This window comes from Carcharodon carcharias, chromosome 32, assembly GCF_017639515.1.
Source record: "Carcharodon carcharias isolate sCarCar2 chromosome 32, sCarCar2.pri, whole genome shotgun sequence".
NCBI classification, from domain to species: domain Eukaryota; kingdom Metazoa; phylum Chordata; class Chondrichthyes; order Lamniformes; family Lamnidae; genus Carcharodon; species Carcharodon carcharias.
Window position 1 is genome coordinate 13,900,071 of NC_054498.1, and position 21,767 is coordinate 13,921,837.

Below are 21,767 nucleotides of genomic sequence, written 5' to 3' on the forward strand. Positions count from 1 at the left end.
GCTAAATGTCCTTTCATACGCAAAGTCCCATTCACCTATCATCCCTATACGCACCAACCTACATTGGCCCCCAATTAAGCAATTCCTCAACTTTAAAGTTCTCATCCTATTTTTCAAATCCCTCCATGAATTTGCCTCTCCCTCTCCTCCAGTCCCATAAGTCTAAAAGATATCTGCACTCGGCCAACTCTGGCCTCTTCAGCATCCCTGATTTTAATCGCTCCATCACTAGCGGCCGTGCCTTCAGCTGCCTGGGCTCCAAGCACTGTAATTCCCTGAGTCAAAATCCTGGAACCCCCTAATAGCACTGTGGGTGTACCTACACCACATGGACTACAGCAGATCAACAAAGGCAGATTACCACCACCTCCTCAAGGGCAATAAGAGATGAAGGCAGAGGGAAGATGTTGCTGACAACTGTGAACTTTGCCAAGAGCAAGTCAAAGTCCATCCTTGTGAGGATGCTGAGTGCAGCTGGAAGTGACTATTGCTTCAATGCAAAGAGGAGCCGACTACAGGAAAAACTGGTCCTGAGAAAACACGATCCTATAGTGAACAAGCATTTCCTTTCCTCTGTAAAGAAGAAAAACAAGTCAATCTGATAGAGGGTGTTTAAATGGATTGGCTTTGTACAAGGATAGTTTCAAACAAGATTTCCTGGAATTAGAATATCATCTGGTGGCTTTGGGATGATGCAAAAGGTGATGGTGATATTTCCAAAGGAGACGATAATGTGAGAACCAGGAACCATCATTTTTGCACTTTTATTTACACTTTGTTGTTATTTGAAAAATTCAATAAGGGACGGGTAACAAATGCTGACCTAGAGAATGACCTCTCTAAATATTTTTTAAAATTCTTTCATGGGCTGAAGGCACTGTTAGCAAGGCCAGCATTTATTGTCCACTGAACATCAGTCTAGAATTTGTTTTCTTCATTTTTGGGACATGGGCGTCGCTGGCTAGGTCAGCATTTGTTACCCGTCCCTAATTGCCCTTGAGAAGTTGGTGGTAATCTGCTTTCTTGATCTGCTGTAGTCCATGTGGCATAGGTACACCCACAGTGCTGTTAGGGGGTACCAGGATTTTAACTCAGCGACGGTGAAGGAACGGTGATATATTTCCAAGTCAGTACGGTGTGTGACCTGGAGGGGAAATTGCAGGTGGTGGTGTTCCCATCCATTTGCTGCCCTTCTACCTCTAGTGGTTAGGCGGTTGAGAGTGATCATCTGTTCTAATATCTGCTTATGTGGCTCGATATCAAAATTTGTTTAAGAACACTCCGTGAATGTCTTACAACATTAAAGATGCTATATGAATACAAGTTATTATTCCTGCTGACATGAATATCATGGCTGGTTGATCACTTTCTAGTTTCTTGTACAGTACCAATACTGAACCAGTAATACAGGCAGTACTGAAAGCATTCCCTTCATAACGGTTCAATCTCCATCCTGATGTATATAATTATTGTCTCATTCAATTTCCTCAGCTCGTGTCAATAATGTGATGGAGTCTGTTGCTTCTCAGCTCTCACCTTTGGACCAGAGGGACTGTACTGGTGACAGCACCACCCGTCAAAACTTATCAGCTGCTTAAGAAGAACACAGCATGTTTGTTCGATCGAGAAGCACCTATCTTAAAATGAAGTGCTATAATTGAAGCTCTGTCTCCTGCTTCAATGACGTCGACTAGAAAGAAACATTATTATCTATTCATGGGAAGCAAAATAATTTCTGCAAGCTTGCACCCAGATAACCAAATCTTAATGTGATAGAATGTACGGTATCAGTCTACTTATAGACTGGATTTTCAAAGTGTGCATCAGTAAGTCCTCTCAATATTATCTTAGTCCTTGAGTGTTCTTTTCAGGCTGGCCACCAAAATGATTGCTTTTAGTTTGGGAAGAACTGCATTAAAAAAAATGACAGTATTTGCTTCACCGTTTACAATGTACATAAAATAGGTTAAAAGACTTTTGTACAGCAAGACCTTCCTGTGTCACACTTACTTCCTGTTATACTTGCTCCATTATGGTTTGTTAATAATATTTCTATTGTTCTAAAGCAGCAAGTCCTCCAAATCTCTGTTAGCAATACTACAGGAATCTTCTCTTTCTCTCACACACACTCATGGTTACTCCACGTTCTCTCTACCTCACATGAGCGCTTTCTCTCACTAACAAATTCTGTCTCATAAATGAAACTGATGAATGGGATTTTCTCTCTCTCTTGCACACACCCTCACTTTTTCTTTTTCAGGACTAGATTTTCATGCCTTCATCCTTGTTGTAATGGGAGCAGGGGTTTGAACGTAGTGGGCCGAGCCCAAACCTGGGATTCCTGTTCCATTCCTGTCATTTGGGATTTTTATGGGCTGAGGGTAAGGGTGCAGAGAGTGAGCCCACATTCCAACAATGCCATCCTTGCCTAGTCCATTGTGGAGTGGGCATTTTAGACTCCCGCTATTTTCATGTAATCATGCCTGTTTTGGTAAGAGACATAGTTCATGGCACCTCTGAGGAGTCACGAAAATTGGGGGAAGCCTAAAGTGGAGCTGGGAATCTTTTGACAGGCAAGTTTCAAAGGTCTTTCCAATTTCAACTGTTATAATTAGATGTGCTATGATAAGTTAAATATGTTTTTATGCAGTATTTGATTATAGGGCTTCACCCTTAAAAGGTAAATTACCATTAACTTGACCAGCATAGTGTAAGTGTTCACATGCATTAGAGTATTTTACCCAGTGGATAAAGGGCTCTTCTGCATTCAACATTATTGAAAATCTGACTTTAATGTGTTGCCTGGGCACTGATTTATTGAGGCCCAGACAACGGTTGCGTCTTTGACGCAACCTTCTTACTATCCACCATGGGGAAAACTCATAAGCCCTATATTAACACTGGTAATTCTTTGACATGCTCATAAAATTATCAAAATAAATGGGTGTCCAATTAAAAATCGGTTCACGTTTCTCAAAGGCTCATAAAATGTCAATCAAACACACCCATTCTTACTCCGATTGAAGAAAACTTTAATCCTTTTAACATTTTTTAATCTTGTCCAAAAAACATACAGCCATTGAAGAATCACTGCAAATGAAGGTAACATGATTACACACTCTTAAAACTGTCAATCAAACAAAGCTGAAAGTCCCATTGACAGCTGAATCCATTAGTCAGTTTGGAGCTCAGCCAAGCATTCACAACATGATTCTATTGCACAGCTTTGTCAACAAAGATGCTAACACTGAATACATTGAAACCTTTGAAGCAGGTTGAACAGATGATCTACCTGTCCATCAAGAACTCACTGAACTGGTCAGCCAGATGGCCATCTGTTGACCATTTAGGAGAGATGAGGAGAAATTTCTTCACTCAGGAGGTTGTGAATTTTTGGAATTCTCTACTGCAATGGATGATTAGTTGTTGAGTATGTACAAAATTGAGATGGATAGACCTTTGGACGCTAAGGGGAACAAAGGTACAGAGGTGTCAGAAAAGTGGAGTTAAGAGCACAAGAACTAAGAACATGAGTAGGCCATTCAGCCTCATGAGCCTGCTTTTCAATTCAATAAGATCATGGCTATCTTCTACATCAAGGGAACACATTATTTTAACGGTGTTCACAAGAAGTCTGGGTGAAGTGCCATCTTCATGAGAAGTAGCATACAACTCTACCTCACTGTCTCTCAAACTACCATACATCTTAGTATGAGTATTATAAAATCAAATTATATTGCGTAAAAATAATAACATATCACACAACTTTAAAATGGAGACTGAATCACACCTGCATGCCCTGGTCCGATCATCTCCCACCCTCTAACTCCACTTCACATGAAAACTACACTTCTCTTCAACTTCCTGGAGTTACCCCTTTCTCACTTCTTTAGCTTTGAATTGGACAATAGGTGAAAACTTTATTTTTTTTCTGTCAACCCCCCTCCAAAATACCTGTGCTCCTCTAATTCTGGTCACTTGTGCATCCCCATTTTAATTGCTCCATTGTTGGTGCTCACACCTTCAGTTGCCTCAGCCCCAACTCTGGAATTCCAACTCGACAACTCTCCAGCACTCTGCCTTGGTTTACTCCTTAAAACCTATTGCTTTGACCAAGCTTTTGGTCATCTGGCCTAATGTCTCCTGTGTGTCTCGGTGTCATATTTTATCTTCTAATGCTCCTGTGAAGCATCTTGGAATGTTTTATTATGTCTCCTGTGTGTCTCGGTGTCATATTTTATCTTCTAATGCTCCTGTGAAGCATCTTGGAATGTTTTATTATGTTGAAGGTGCTATATAAATATAAGTTGTGTTGTAACTTTGGCAATGTACTTGGGGTTTCTGACAGGTTCTGCTGTTTCACATGGCTTTTTATCTGATATTTCTTTCTGAACTTGAACATGGTTTTTGTTGAAGTCAGGCTGAAATGGAGCTTTTAGCCAAAGTCAGAGGCTGGTGCTCCTGCGGTGAGTAACTCACCTCCTGGCTCTTCAAAGCCTGTCCACTATCTACAAGGCACAAGCCAGTAGTGTGATGGAATGCTCTCCACCAGCCGGGGTGAGTGCAGCTCCAACAACAGTCAAGAAGCTTGACAACATCTGGGACAAAGCAGCCCCACTTGATTGACGCCCCATCCACCACCTCCAACAGTCACTCCCACTACCGATGCACAGTAGCAGCAGTGTGCACCACCTGCAAGATGCGCTGCAGAAACTCACCAAGGCTCCTTCGACAGCACCTTCCAAACCTGTGAACTCTACCATCTAGAAGAACAAGGGCAGCAGATGCATGGGAACATCACCACCTGCAAGTTCCTCTCCAAGCCACTCAACATTCTGACTTGGAAATATATCGCCATTCCTTCGTTGTCGCTGGGTCAAAATCCTGGAACTCCCTCCCTAACAGCAGTATGGGTGTGCTGATAGCACAGGGACTGCAGCGGTTCAAGAAGGCAGCTCACCACCACCTTCTCAAGGTGCAATTAGCGATGGGAAATAAACGCTAGCACGGCCAAAGAAGCCCACATCTTGAGAAAGAATAATGAAGAAAGGTCTTTGAATTGTGAATGGAAATCTATGGGCCTTGAAATTGTGTAGCCGAAATACTAACTTGCAAATATCAACCATTGCACGAAAATAAAGAGATTTATTCCTTGGTTACATCAGCATACAGGAATTAAACAGAAAGTGGGTAATGTCCCTGCCTCTGAGCCAGAAGCTGCAGCTTTAAGTCCCACTCTAGGATGGTCTGGCCAAAGAAGGTGTGTTCATAATATGGCTAAACTGATATCAACTTGCAAGTCCTTCCATAACACACCAATGGAAGGAGGTGGGAGTCGAGAGATTCCTGGTCAGCCATGTGACTGAAAGGAATTGGAGCCTCTAACCATCACTATCCATAGCTCAAGGCTATAACATGCATGTAAAAGTGTATTTTGCCACAGCAACTCAAGATCCTGGCGGGCAGGGATGGGGATTGGTGGGGGGGTGGGTGGGCGGTGTTGCTTGGCTTAGTTGGCTGGATGGCCGCTGTGGATCAGATTGGTGCCAGCAGCACAGGGTTCGATCCCCATTCCGGCTGGAGTGGATTCGGGACCTGCATTCTTCTCCCTACTCATGATGCAGGTCGTGACACTGTGGGTCAGACCCGCCTTCAGGCAGAGAACTCAAGACGAAGAAGTACAAATTTCAGATTGTCATTTTACAACGCAGGTTGCCGGGAGAGCAAGATCTTAGCAGATGTGTTATTTTGGAGTCAGAGAACAGCAGAAATCGTATCTGTGGAATTATAAAAGGGTGGGAGGTGGCTGAGTAAAGCAATAAATTAAGACGCTCATTCCCCCTCCCCCAAACTGAACCCATGTGCCGTAGGGATAACGAAAAGCTGAAGATAATTTGCATGATTTTAACTGGGTTTGAAAACCCATCATTTCACTGTAATTGTTGCTGGCATATCTGTAATTGAAAAACTATCAGTAATTCAGATTCGAAGTGAGTGATAGTGCGCTGTAACATGAGAGGATGGAAAATAGGTATGACAACCCCATAAACCATCAGAATGATGATCAAACTTGATATACACTCTCAATGTTACAGTCCGAGCAGGAGGATTTTCTCTGAAAATGTAACCTGTCACTGATGGCTTACTGAAGATGAGAAATTTGCAAGGCCATGGGGAAGGTGCAGAGGAGCAGGATCTATTGGACAGCTCTTACAATGAGCTACCACAGATACAATGGGCTGAATGGCCTCCTTTTGCGTTGTGACGTTCTCAGATTCTAGGAAATAGCAACCCTATTAGAGCCTAAGTAAGGCAATGGGGTCACACGTGCTGAAATGACTGTCTCCATCTCAGATAACAGATAGACACAAGTTAGCCACATCAGAAGGCAGTCAAACCAGGCTTAAAGAAACCCTAGGAAATCTGAAATTAAAATTAAAACAGGGGAAGCTGAAAACACCCAGAAATTCATTTGCTGCCCAGTTGATAATCTGTCAGTGCTATAGCTGAGGCAGGGGTTACCAGTACAAAAACAGAATTACCTGGAAAAACTCGAGTCCAAGAAAGAGTTGGACTGCTCTTCAAGAAATGCCTACCTCCTTGAAGAAGTTCTGTTCCTCTCTGCGACAAGATTTCCGTACCTCTCTTTTGCCTTGCTCACCTTCATTGCTTTCTATCCCAACTCTTTCTTGGACTCGAACTCAAGTTCTGTCGAAGGGTCATGAGGACTCGAAACATCAACTCTTTTCTTCTCCAGAAAAGATGCTGCCAGACCTGCTGAGTTTTTCCAGGTAATTCTGTTTTTGTTTTGGATTTCCAGCATCCGCAGTTTTTTTGTTTTTATCTAGGCGTTACCAGTGTTTATTTAATATCAAATATTGGTATTTTCAGGTCAAAACAAAAACGGAAAAAGTTCTTCAAGTTTGTTCACAACACCTGTTGAAAGGAGATTTGACACTCTGAATTATCCACTAAATGTTCCTACCACCACCCCACCAGATCCAATTTCCTCCATAATGCTGAAACGTTGTAGCTTTGAGTTAGTCATTTTCAGCAGCAAGTGAATACACAACACTCATACAAAAATGTGCTCTCTCTCACACACACGTGTACTCCCACATCGACGTGCTCTCACACATGCACACTCCCACATGTATGCGCTCTTTCACACACATGTACACTCCCATGTATACACATTCTCACACACATGCACACTCCCATATATTAACACTCTCACACACATGCACACTCCCACATATTAACACTCTCACACACATGCACACTCCCACATTTATACACTCTCACACACATGCACATTCCCACATATATACACTCTCACACACACGCACACTCCCACATATACTCACTCATACACATGCACACTCCCACATATACACACTCTCACACACATGCACACTCCCACATATACACACTTTCACATGCATGCACACTCCCACAAAAACACACTTTCAGACACACACACTCCCACATATACACACTCTCACACACGCACACATACACACTTTCACACATATGCACACTCCCACATATACACACTCTCACACACATGCACACATACACACTTTCACACACATGCACGCTCCCACATATACACACTTTCACATGCATGCACTCTCCCACCTATACACACTCTCACACACATGCACACTCCCACATATACACAGTCTCACACACATGCAGACTCCCACATATACACACTCTCACACACTCCCACATATACACACACTCACACACATGCACACTCCCACATATACACACACTCACACACATGCACACTCCCACATATACACACTCTCACACACATGCACACTCCCACATATACACACTCTCACACTTGGGTCAGAATTTTTAGGCCGGTGGGTGAGCACAATCGGGCGGCAGATCCGGGATCGGCAGGGAACTGACTGTCGACTGTGATCAGCCCCCAACCACAATTTCATGGTGGCTGGCCGTTAATTGGCAAAGCTGAGTGCTTCTGGGGTGGGGGTGGGAGGAGAGTGGGCCTGACATCAGTGCGGGCACTGGTGAGCGCTGGCAGAGAGCTCCCTGAAGGCAGAGAGCGGCCTCAGGGAGCTGAAAACCTGAAAAGCATCAAATAAAGTTTTTAAAATCAGGAAAAAAATGTGCAATCAGTCAACTGAACATATACATGATTAAAATGCTGTCCATAGATTTTTCTTTTTCTTTCATTTAATAACGGAAGCCTCATCCCACCCTTGGATGAGGTTTTGCGAAAAATGCAAAGTGCGTCTGGCCGATTCGCCCGTCCAACCAACCGTAAGTTTGGACGGACTACAAAAAATCGGAGACAATTTTCTTTTAATTGTTGGCGGGCACACTTCTGAATTCTGCGTGCACCTGCTGACTGAAAAATCTTGCGAGCGCGGGATGGCATCAAGATGCTCGCCCGACTTCATCTTGCGCAATTTCCCATCCAATTGGGTGAGCACCGCGCCCGCCTAAAAATTCTGCCCATGTACACACTCTCACACATGTACAATCTCTCTCTCTCACACACGCCCACTTCCACTCATATACACGGTCTCTAGACACCCACACTTGTTCGCGCCTGTTAACTTTTGAGTTTAACATAGGTGCCTTTGGCAAGTTGCCAGTAGCACTCCCTGGAGAGGTAGGTTAGCAATTTAAGTTTGTGAGTCATTCCATTGTAGTGATGCTTCAACCTACCTTCAAATTCAATGGCACATTATCTGTTTCCTGTGGTTCCTGAAACTCATCATTTCGACCCAGATGAGAACACAATGATAGTGCTTGGGGCTTATCAAAACTTCAATTAAATATAGCAATTGAAACTGTTGCAAATATCTAGTTCATAATTCATATGTTTTACAGAATATAATTTGTTGTTTTAGGAATTAAAATCTGATTGGAAACTGATGAGCAACCCTGAAATAAAAGTAATTGAAACAAGCTTGGAGTTTATTACACTTAAAAGGTCACGCCCATGTTGACTTAAGAGGTTAACATCTAGAAAGGTAGGATCGGAAACAGCAGGTGGGCTTACTTAGCTAAAGAGCTGGAGACCTGACATTTGCAGACATTCCAGGAAGGGCCAAGTCATTCATGTGGGTTCCCAGAATTAAGGAAAGCTTTGGAATGAAAAGGTTGTTAATTTGTTTTTTTTTTAACCTAAGAAAAGGCTGCGTGTGTCACATTGACATGGAAATGGGTGGAGTTTAATGAGACTTTTTGTTTTTGAGTTTATCTCTATGACTTCAGTTCGGGCTTGGCCAACAGGCAAGGCTGGTTGATGTTTGGAAAAGCAGCCAAGAGATTGTGTCAGCTTTGGGTCTTACATAGCTTGTAGCTTCTTGGAAGTCAAGAGGTGAAGCCAGACCTAACCTGAAGTAGAGTAAATGCTGAAAATGAAAGTCACCGTAGTCCTAGAGGAGCATAGGCTGCTCTTTCATTGGAGAGACGACTGGTGGTGAATTTAATCCAAGGGTCATCACACCTCAGGCGAGGGGCAAGGTTCAGAAGGCAGGGTCTTCATGGATGACCTCAGTCGGTACAGAAATTAAACCCACACTGTTGGCGTCACTCTGCATCACAAACCAGCCAACTGAGCTAACTAACTCGCTTCAGCCATGACACAGCCTGTGATGTGGAACCTGGTGTTTAGCATAAGACAAGGGGCGAGGGGGGCTGGGGGGGAAATGCCAGGAAGATTTGTTTAGCTGGAAGCTAAAGGAAGAAATCTACAATAATCCACTCAGTTAAAGGTAGGTTAACCTTGTTGCAGTTGGAGTTCCAGAAGTAATTAGCTTGGTTACTGTTCAAAACCATAGCAACGGGCTATTGGAAACCGAGGGAAGTTTTCTGATGTTTTCAGCCACTGCCCAGGAGGGAGGCTTGTGCTTGAACTGTGGAACCCAGGGTCATGGAGGGTAAATGGAAGAACCCTCATGAAATGTTGTACGTTGGAGAATAGCTGGAATGCTGAAGAGGAATAGAGTAAATTCCGGAGAGCTATAATATACCTTTGATTAGGTCCCAGAGAAGAAGTGAATGGACCTTCAAGGTTTATTAAGATAAGGGAACCCTGGGGGAAGTAAAAATATAGAACTGAAGTTGTAGCATAAGTCTTTATAAGCCTTAACTTATTAACTTTTAATAGCGCTTGCTTTGTTTAATTCCCTTCTGATATACAATAAAGTGGCCTAGACCACCTAGTGTCCAGATAGCAGGACATCAGACATACCCCAGAGGATACACTGTGTGACTGTGCAACCCCTTGGAAGGACTTTTGGGTATTGCCCAGGAAGTTTGAACAAAACTGATGGGCAATTCCTCTGCTCCCCGGGATCCTCTGAAAAAGTTGCTAACTCTGAGTTTGAATCAGTGACTTTGAACAGTTCTGGCTTACTTACCCAGATAGTTATCGAGGAAATGTTAGACAGAAAAATCCTAGTCTAATTCCTGGGTAACTATACAACTGACACCCCAACTCCTCTCTATTGAGCCTCCAACTACCCCCTTAACCTCGACTGGCCCCCAACCCAACCTGACTGGCCCCCAGCACCCGATTCCCCCCCTGTGACCCACCGACTCCACACCCCCCACTCCACCCCACCCACCACCCCGATCTGAGCTGACCTGACTGCAAATGCATCAATAGAAGCAGTTGTTCAGATATGTGCCAGATTTTCAGGGAACTACCAGGATGAAGTTGGTCTGTATCAAACCAAGCTCCCTGGTCTCTTTGGACCTGCAAGCAGACCCGAGGAATAGCCGTCAGACCACAAATTTGGCTAATGATACCCAGGGGAAATGCAACCAATTATGTCTGAGAACATGACAACAAAATCCAGATGACAGCCAGAACTGTCATTGAACAAGTGGTCAAGTTCAAGATGTGCTTCAGGACCCTGGACAGATCTGGAGGAGACCCCTCCTCCCCCATCCCCCCAGTCCTCTTCAGTATGCACTAACAGGGCCACCAGCAGGATTGTTGTGTGCTGCACTGTTGTCTGCATAACATTACACAGCATCAAGGTTTCAAACAAGGTACTGAGTACAAATTGCCTGCTGACAAACCTTTGGAGGAGGAGATGGAAGACAGAGACCCCAATGTAGTGCCAGGCACTCACATTTCTGCCCAGTTTGCCTGGGGTTCAGGTTGCACGGGACCAGAGGTGAGCTGGCATGATGGATACAGAATTGGCTTGGTCATAGAAGACGGAGGGTAACAGTGGAAGGGTGCTTTTCTGAATGGAGAGCTGTGACTAGTGGAGTTCTGCAGGGATCAGTGCTGGGACCTTTGCTGTTTGTAGTATACATAAATGATTTGGAGGAAAATGTAACTGGAATAATTAGTAAGTTTGCAGACGACACCAAGGTTAGAGGAGTTGCAGATAGTGAAGAGGATTGTCAAAGGATACAACGGGATATAGATCGGTTGGAGACTTGGGCGGAGAAATGGCAGATGGAGTTTAATCCGGACAAATGCGAGGTAATGCATTTTGGAAGGTCTAATACAGGCAGGAATTACACAATAAATGGCAGAACCCTTAAGTGAGTCGATGGGCAGAGGGATCTGGGTGTACAGGTCCACAGGTGGATAAGGTAGTCAGGAAGGCATATCACATGCTTGCCTTCATTGGCAGGAGTATTGAATATAAAAGCTGGGAAGTTATGCTGCAGCTGTATAGAACCTTGGTTAGGCCACACTTGGAATACTGCGTGCAATTCTGGTCGCCACATTACCAGAAGGATATGGAGGCGTTGGAGAGGGTGCAGAGGAGGTTTACCAGGACGCTGCCTGGTTTGGAGGTTATTAACTATGAGGAGAGGTTGGAGAAACTCAGATTGTTCTCACTAGAGCGACAGAGATTGAGGGGCGACTTGATAGAAGTTTACAAAATTATGAGTGGCATGGACAGAGTAGGTAGTCAGAAGCTTTTTCCCAGAGTGGAAGAGTCAATTACTAGGGGACATAGATTTTAGGTGAGAGGAGAAAACTATAAAGGTGATGTGCGGGGCAAGTGTTTTACGCAGAGGGTAGTGAATGTCTGGAATTCGCTGCAGAGGAGGTGGTGGAAGCAGGTACGATAGTGGTGTTTAAGAGGCAGCTTGACAAATACATGAATAGGATGGGAATAGAGGGATACGGACCCTGGAAGTGCAAAATGGTTTAGTTGACGGGCAATTGATCGGTGCAGGTTTGGAGGGCCGAAGGGCCTGTTCCTGTGCTGTACCTTTCTTTGTTCTTTGTTCTATATAGCTCAAAGTTTCAGTTAGTTATCAGGACAAGACTCATGCAAGTATCTAAAGGCCATCCTCAGTCCCGCTCCCCCTAATCCCACTGATACCAAAGCAATCCTGCTACCAACCATTCACCTATTGTGCCACTCCATCATTGCTATCCCCTCAAATTTTGGCTTCCCATTTGTCAATGGGCAACTGAAAGGGCAAGTTACAACCCAGCAACCAAAAGCACGCAACATTGGAAAATTGTCCAAGGCAATACATTTAATATGATTCAAAGAGTGGAAACGTCAAAGGAAAACATTTTCTCAACCACATTCATAGCCTTGTACACATCTGCAAAGCTTCATTATTTCTTTTTCCAACTCCCCTACTGAGGATTCAGCAGGTGTCGGAGCGAGGCAGCTCAGACTTGGAAATGCTCTTGGCTGACAACACTTGGGATTTGGAGACTGTGAGGATTAAAGATTATTCAACACGCGCTTGTCAGCTTCGGACACCTGGGGAGAAGGCAGCACAAGCAGTACTGGCTGAGGTGGAGGGCGGAGCAATGGGTGAGAAGTGGGAGCACTTTGAGTTGAGTCCCTATTTCCATATGCACCCCCTTCCCCCCATAACCCCCCCTCCCCAACCCCCAACCTTTCGCCTTCACCTCTCATGGGCCAGCCATACTTCACAGCAAGCACGGCACTGGACAGCAGCTTGGTGCTGGTCATTGCAGAGCTGCCTGGCTAAGGCTAAGGTGCCTGTCACCCCAGTGAAGTTGGCAGGCACGTTGGCATCCACAATCTGCCTGGGTTAAGGATTGCGTGGAATCACCTGATTGCTGCGAACGATATTCCAGGGAGTTGGCCACTCTATCCACGTAAGAAGACATCTTTGCAATTCCCTGTGATATCAACCCACTCATGCTTGTGATGGGCTCCTCTAATCTCTCTGCCATTGTGGACAGTGTATACGGAAGACCTGTCAGTACATTGCAGATCTTGCGGCCCTCCTCAATAATTACCCTTTTCAGTGAAAGCTCCTGAGATGCAGCACCTGTGTCTAGCTGAGCAGAACTTGGAGGGGGCTGTGCGCTCCAGCACGGACTCCCCACTGCTATTCTTGCCCCTTATCTGCCCTTAGTTAATTCTGAACTGTGAGCCAACAGGTGAAAACCCAACTATCTGTCTAACTGGGCTGATTGACATGTGGGCATCTGCTCTGCTGCAGGATAAGCATAAGCCCTGTGCTGGTGCACCCTGAGAAGGAATCCTCTGAGGATTCATTATCTATGAGGTCCACTGGCAGCTGCTGTGTGAATGGAAGTCCTGGTGGAGAGAAAAGCTAGGGCTTAGTACTGGCAAGGTTAGGATGTTGCTACTTATAAATGTGAAGGTGGTCAGATTTCATTTGCTGCTTAAATCGTGTCAACATGGCTGACTGTTGTATGGTTTTTGTGTTCATTACATTCAATGTTGTCACCAGGTAGCTGCCATGTCCCGAACTCTGATGCCCAGGGGTGCCAAGATGCCACTGATCTCCAGCTCTTTTCTATCTGCTGTTGTCAGCTGTGAGATCCATGAATGACCACCTCCTGTTCTCTCCCTCCCTTGTGTTCTGCACTCTTCTCCTGCAACAGCAGAAAGCACTGACCAATGAGTGACACTGCTGGTATACCTTCGCCCAGTGGATCCAGTGGATTTGGTGAAGGTGGTTATCAGGGAGAAGTATCAGATTGCATAAGGATCAGGGTGAGCGGCAGTGGCAAATGGATAGATGGGGGTGTGAGGAAGTGCATAAAAGAGAAGGATGTGTACACTTGCAAGGAAAGTGAGTATGAGGAGTATGTGATGGAGCAGACTTGGCACAGCAGAGTGAGGTGGAAAGGATGATGTGCATATCAGAATGTATGTGAATGTGCAACTCTAATCATCTTTCCTGAGCTGGTTAAGGTCATTAAAGCACTTCCTGCTCTGTATCCAACAGGGTGGCCCAAAGCTCCTGCTGCTCACCTCCTGCGCCGCCTTCAGTCATAACTTCTTGGCGCCAACAGTACTGCTGCAGTTTCTTCCACTGCTATCTCCACCTCCTTACAGCTGGCAGCCCTGCATCGACCATGATGTTATTAAAGAGGAATAGCGCCTTTGAGTGTCCTTGTTCTATCGTCTGCAATTGTGCTCTCTTTGTAAAGCCTTGTGACACCCCCGAATTCCACTTTGGGTTGGTTTTTAAATACTGGAATTGGGATGGCATTGTGTGGGTCCTCATCATGCCCACTGCTGCACAATTGACACCAAACTTGGCAGTAGAATTATAACGAAGCGGCAGAGATAAAATGTCACAGACCCATGCATTGAAATTCCTTCCAGGTTTCCAGGCGACATCAGAAACCCCCCTGCACAAAAGATGCCTCAAAATTAGTATTGGGGACACAATCTTTCTCACGTCTCTGCCTCAAACACATTCACTCACACACCCTCACTGATCATTATATCCATTGTATAGAAATCCCAGTCTTCTTCAACTTCCACTGAATATTTAGCGAGAAATGCAAGGAGTCACTTTGGTGCACATTTTATTCGGGTATTTATTGTAATAAATGAGCTAAGAATTTACATTTGTTTCTTTTCCAAATACATTTTATTCTACATTTTATAAGTAAATAAAAAAACAGTGAGGTGATATTAAAACTGCAGACTACCCTTAACCTCCCCCCACCCCACCCCAAACCAACCCCCACCCCTCTCCCTACCCCAACACCAATGGGATGTGCACTTTTACAGAGAAAGCATAGTGGCCAGGTTGAGGGAACAAGAAGAGCAGATGATTTTAATTTGCTTCAGAAAATACACAGTACGAACTTCACTGTGTAACCAAGGGCTTCATATAGCCAGCTCTGGCCATAACATTGTGCACTGACACCCAGGGTACAAATCCTGTGGCAAACTGACTCCACAGCTTTGCTAATATAAAGCAGGGTGGCATTAGTGATATGAAAATCTCTAAAAAGCTAATACTGCAAGGTATATCTTTTAATATAAATACATCTGTTTGATTTACAATAAAGTAAAATTAATCCCAGTCTTACCAAAAATCACGTTCTTAGTTTCTCAACACTTTCTTCCCTGATCACATTTCTGTCTCATAATTGCCAATTTTACCGTTAGTTCAGTTGCAGGTCTGTGCTTGATGAATAATCCTTAACTGTGAGAGATATACTGGCAATAATGGATGGCTAGGAACATATTACAAAGCTGTAACACAATGGATATCAGTTCAGTAGCATTTCAAATGAAGGTTGCTTATCAACATTTTATCAAGGACCACAATGTCTTTCTTAAGGGTCTCTCATAACCATGTCTCCCTGAGGGTCACTCTCAAGGATGATGGACTGGAGGGTTTGGTCTTGTAATCTTTATAGAGTGTGTTTGTTCTTTGACCATTCTACCGTGAGCAATCTCTGGATGCAGATGATGCTCACTTCCACAGAGGGAAGGGCACTGTTGGATCAACGGTTTTAATTTTACTATGATCGTTTCACTTGCTGTCTAGAAACAGAGATGGCCTTACCTTCTAATGCCTGATGCTGGCTTCTCCTTTGTGGGGAGCAAGGCAAATGAGAGGGAATAACACTGGACCCTGTTTTGGGTAACACTCCACAGTGTGATTTAGAGGCACTCAGGTCTGTCAAGAGCCAAATGAGGAAACTGTGAGATCAATGAGCCCCAAATAGCTTCAGGGCTGCTTTCTGAATATCTTAAAACATGAATTGTAGGTTAATGTAGGTTCTTTCTCAAACTCAGAAATCATAGAGTTGAAGACCCCTGCTGAAATTGAGCTGGAATCTGGAGAATGTCATAATTCGCATTGATTCTATTTCTGGAGTTTCCATGAATCTCCCACCAAAGCTACAGTGAACGATTGGGAGATTCCACACAGAAAATCCAGACCCTTCAAATATTCAGCCATGACTTATTCCTAACCATCTCTCATTCTGTGTGCCGTCTTGCGCTTTTAAGAACACTGTGATAAAAGATTACTCATCCAGCATTAACTTTCACATTGAATCTTATCGAAAATGATCTCTATGATGAAAGCATTCGCAATGAGACAGGAACATATGATGGGAGGAAAAATGTAACAAGTATTTTTGCCATTTGTTACTGTTGTGTGTGTATTTACATATATATTTGTGTGTATATGTGTGTATATATATATAAAACATATATATATCTATAATTAAATATCTATATCAATATAGATAGAGATATTTCTATCTACATATATACATATATACATGTATACACACAAACATATATGCATACACAAATAGCAAAATCCAACTCCTTTCATTGAAAATAGTCTAGAATGTAATATTACAGTTGCCTGCTATAACATACACAGTTTTTGGCTTCTTCTTTGCAAAGACCATATAAAGTACCCTCTTTATAATTTAGTTTTCATATTCCAAAAGATAGCATTGTAAAAGGTCCTAACGTGTTATTTACATTTTAAGAAAAACAAGGCATTATATAACATTGGTAACTTCATCAATATTTGAACAATATCACAAAATACTATACAGGTCAATTTCCTCATTAACCTTTGGAGATAAAGCCTTTCTCTGCAAAAAGTATACAATTATTCTTCTTCCCATCCACGGGCGTCACCTATTGTACACTAAAGTGTGTTTGTTGATGGAGAAATATAGACAAGGAGCTGAAGCTGCTCGGACATCACTGAGGATGAGAAAGTAAGTGAGAGTTGAGGTAAATTAAGATGTAGTGAGCGAGGTAAATCGTGGCGATGTTAAATGATACTAAGCTTGCGTTTTAAAAGTTTTAGATTGTGATAGGAAGGAATGACTGAGGGGGGTAAAGAGCTCACCAGTTTTCAGATCCTGAGGACTTTGACTTAGAGCTTCTCTTGCTCCGGTGCCGAAATCTCAGTGGAAGTGCAGTGACAACCCAAAGTTCTACCATAAACCGGATTTCCCGGGCATCCCCCAGCCTAAAGTGCAGCTCAGGGGTGGGAGCAGACCCAAGGAAAATCTTGGTCTTGATACGAAAGAGGCGAGGATGCAGAGAGGAGGAAGAAGTGTGCATGACGGGGCTCATAAGAGACAAGATAGGAACATTTGGAAGAGTTATAGTTGAAAAGCTTAAAAAAAAAAGCTGAAAGGGGCGAGAAAGAGATACGGCTAATGTTTCTGCTGAGCCGCATGATGTTCCTGTTACAAAAACAGAATTACCTGGAAAAACTCAGCAGGTCTGGCAGCATCGGCGGAGAAGAAAAGAGTTGACGTTTCGAGTCCTCATGACCCAGAGATGTTCCTGTTAAGCTGCAGGAGTGAGCAGCCACACACTGCAGCTTGGCAGGTACTGGGCAGACCCTCCCGTGACAAAAACGACATGGAACAATGTGAAGGGGAGGGCAGTAAAATCCAGCCACGCACAACTGAATTTTAACGGAAACGTCGATTGCGACACCGAAAGAGCGTTAGGAGATGAACACTGAGCAGTTCAATGAGATTTCTTTTAGACATAAGGGCTCCCAAGGAGGATTTGAAAATGTAAAATGAAGCAAAGCTTAAAAAAAATATGTATTATCTGGGGTGCCTGTCTTAGGATCAGGATTAGGCCACTCAGCCCCTCCTGCCTGTCCTGAAATTCAGTTAGATCATGGGTTCGCTAACTCTTAATACATTGCCTAACAGAAGAACCTCTATTTTGAAATTTTCGGTTGACCCCCCCGCACCCCCCCCCCCGACCTCAACAGTTTTTCGGGGGAAGAGAGGCCGAGTACCATTTGTGTGATGAAGTCCTTTCTGAATTTAACCTTGAATGACCTCGCTCTAAATTTAAGGCTTACTTCCCCTCTTACTCTGGACTCCCCCATCAGAGGAAAAGGGCAATATTTAATGCCCTCCCCTGCGGCCGGTGTGGAGGGAATTTAATCAGGTGGTTGGGATCAGTGCCACATTCCTAGCTCCACCCTGATCAAGTTTGTGGTAGCCTTCCTGCCCACTGCCAATTGAGGCTATTAAGGGGGTATTCATGCCCCCTTAAGGGTCACTTCCTGCTGCCACTAGTATTAACCTGGTTGTGGGTGGGCCTGTCATCATGCAGGGGGCACAACAAGCAAACCTGTGCAGATTGCTGTTGATCTCCCGGGGTGGGGGGGGGGAACCCCTCTTTCAGAGGCACTCAGTGCCTGATTGAGAATCAAGGGATCTGGCATCAGGAAGTGGTGGTAGGGGGAAAGTGGGAGGTGACATGCACTGAGAGCCATCCCACTGCCCTTGTTGCCAAACCCCTGCACCCCCTTCATGCCTGACCCCAATCCCGTGAAACCCCTCCTGCCATCACCTACCTCTGGCCTGGGTCGCTGCACGATCCTCCGCCTCTGGTGGGTGTCATTCCGACAGCAGCCACCCACTTCCTAGTGGGGCGAATGAGCAAAAGGGCTGCCGACTTCTGATTGGCCGGCAGCTCTCAGCAGACGGGTCCTGATTCTGTGGAAGGCCGCCAGCGACCTCTGAACTGACTGACTGGCACATAGTACTGGTGGGCCTTCCCGGACGGACGGATCATGTCTCTCTCGCCAGACCTCCAGTCGACAGCTGAAAGCCATGTCACCTCTTTAAAATTCGCCCCATAGTTTCTCTCTAACTTCTCTATCAGCTCCTTTAATCATCTTAAACACATCAACTTAATAACCAGTTAATCTTCTATATTCATGGGAATAGAAATTTGGTCTATGGAACAAGATGACTACGTCTTAATCCCTGAAACTTCATTTACATCAATATCCAATAGATGCCACACATGAACGGCCTACAAAGGGTCATCTGTCTAATGTAACCAAGAGGCTCAGTCTGACATGCACCAGTTCTGAACATCTCCTGAAGCTTTTAAAACATGTACAACAATTCCATTATTTAATATCCGCAAAAGTCACCTTCTGCAAGAATCTAGGACAAAATGTCGTTGGTAAATGAACCAAGGGTGGGGGGAGGTGAGAAAATTTTTATGTATTAAGTTGATATGACCTGAAATGCACTGCCTGAAAGGTGGCAGTAACAGATTTAATAGTAATTTTCAAATGGGAATTGGATATACACTTGAAAAGGAAGAATTGCAGAGCAATGGAGAAAAAATGCGTGAGTAGAACTAAATGGATAGCTCTTTCAACAACAACTTATATTTATATAGCTCCTTTAACCAATGAAACCTCCCAAGGCGCTTCACAGGAGCATCATAAAACCAAGTTTGACACCGAGCCACATAAGTAGATATTAAGTCAACTGACCGAAAGCTTGGACAAAGAAGTAGGTTTTCAGGAGCATCGTAAAGGAGGATAGCAAGGTAGAGAGGTGGAGAGGTGAAGGGACGGTATTCCAGGGAACTGAAGGCACACCCACCAATGGTGGAGTCAATAAAAACGAAGGTACACAAGAGGCCAGAATTAGAGGAGTGCTGATATCTCAAAGGGTTGTGGGGCTGGAGGAGATTACAGAGATAAGGAGGGGGCAAGGTCATAGAAGGATTTAAAAACAAGGATGAGAATTCTAAAACCAAGATGCTGGTTGACTGGGAGCCAGCTTAGGTCATTGAGCATAGACATGATGGGAGACGCTGTGAATTAAGACACGGGCATAGAGTTTTGGATGACCTCAAGTTTACACAAGGTAGGATGTAGGAGGCCAGTCAGGAGTGCATTGGAATAGTCGAGTCTAGGGTAATGAAGGTATGAATGAGAGTTTCAGCCACAAAACAACTGAGACAGGGTGGAGTTGGGCAATGTTGCTGAGGTGGAAACAGGTGGTCTTTGGGAAGACACAAAAATGAGGTTGAAAAATCAACTCACAATCAAATGTAACACCCAAAGTTGTGAACATACTGGTTTAATATCAGGCTGTTGTCAAGGGACTCGGTAGCTAGGGAATGGAGTTTGGGGTGGGGACTGAAAACAATAGCTTCAGTCTTCCCAATAGCTAATTAGAGAAAATCCTGCTCATCCAGTACTAGTTGTCAGATAAGCAGTTTTATAATTCAGTGCAGGCATAATGAACTAAATTGTGCCTCTATGTGTTGCAGATTTTATGAAATATTATATGGTAGAAATGGAACAATTAGTGGGTGTTTCACCAACTGAGCCGAACGGCTCTCCACATTTTCCCATCCTACCTGTGACCATGCCCATCGGTGTCAGGGATGGAAAATCCCGGCCTATGTGACGACAGTGAGGTATGGGGATGACTGAGGCTGTGTAGGTAGTTTTAAATTGCAAATGGCTTGTGCTGGTTACATGGGAATTGGGATATACAGCAATTGTGGAGTATTTTAGTTTAGGTTATTTGAACCGCCTTAATTATACCAGATAATTAGTCCGGGAATCATTGCGGGTGTCACTGAAAATATGACAGTCCAGCCAAAAGTCCATTGGCTTTGGGCAGGAATTTCCAGTCCTGTGGTGGGCAGGGCCAGAAAATCCTGACCTTAATGTTTGTCACTAGTCATTAAGAAACTGATCCTTATGTTACCTCATCTTCTACCCCGTGAGAGGCATAAACCAATTACATGTAACACAAAGATTCCCCTTTCAGTGCTGCAGCTCTACTTTGGTTGTCACATAAATTAAAGAGTGAGTTGAGAGTGTAGTAACTGTACACTCCACCTTCACTGGTCACTGCGACACTTCTATGATCACGTCTAACAAAGTTGGGCTCCCTGGCATTGCTCTGGCAATCCATCTCCACTCCATCTGAGGAAAATCAAATCCTTGCAGCTGTAACATGTTACATTCTCTGTCTTTACCCTTTGGGGCCAAGATTATCCCATTGGATTCCTAAGCTCGAATTTCGCTGTCTTGTTGATGCAGGCTAATTGCAAGTCAGACGAAGGGAGTTGACGTTGGGTTAAATACAGTTTTCAGTAGGAATGAATTTATAACATTTAGCAACAGTAAGCCTAGCCAAATATCCATAAAAGGTAGAATCAGCTGCCAACTAACAACATGATTTTACTACAAAATAAACCACAACTTTCTTTCAATTTCTTTCAAACATGTCCATCTTAACAATTCTTCCAGGATAACAAATATCAACCAAACACACAAAGCACACGAACTGAAAGCATCACACTTTCCCCATCGCACTTCATTGATAATATTGGGTGGGATTTTCCAGCCCCACACGCCGCTTGGATTGTCCAGTCCCACTGAAAATCATTGGACTTTTGGCTGGGCTGCTGAGTTTCCCATATGACAGGGCCAGAAAATCCCGGCTATTATTCATTATAAAAGAGTGCATCTTCTGGGTCACTGTGACCAACACAACGTGAGATCTGCTGGTAGTAAGTATGACTTCGAAGCCTTTTTTCTATCATGCAGTGTGTGCCTACACACATATATGTGCAGACAGGCTCTTTCCCATGGCCTTTTGTGTGGGATCATTTGATGTGAGGTTAATGTGGCAGGATACAAATTTGCACCACTATTTTCTAATTCTCCGGTGCATAATTTTGAATTTA

At 44.0% G+C, this 21,767-nt stretch overlaps 1 protein-coding gene across 1 annotated transcript; it reads left to right on the plus strand.

The window, feature by feature from the left end:
• The first annotated feature begins 404 nt into the window (after positions 1 to 404).
• LOC121272152 (39S ribosomal protein L33, mitochondrial-like) lies at positions 405 to 602 on the plus strand. The gene has a single exon (XM_041178662.1). It carries the CDS (start codon positions 405 to 407, stop codon positions 600 to 602), a length of 198 nt encoding a protein of 65 aa, XP_041034596.1.
• The last annotated feature ends 21,165 nt before the right edge of the window (positions 603 to 21,767 follow it).

Excerpts from the sequence above, each read along its gene's own strand:
- LOC121272152 (XM_041178662.1), top strand. The coding sequence starts at position 405 with ATGTTGCTGACAACTGTGAACTTTGCCAAGAGCAAGTCAAAGTCCATC.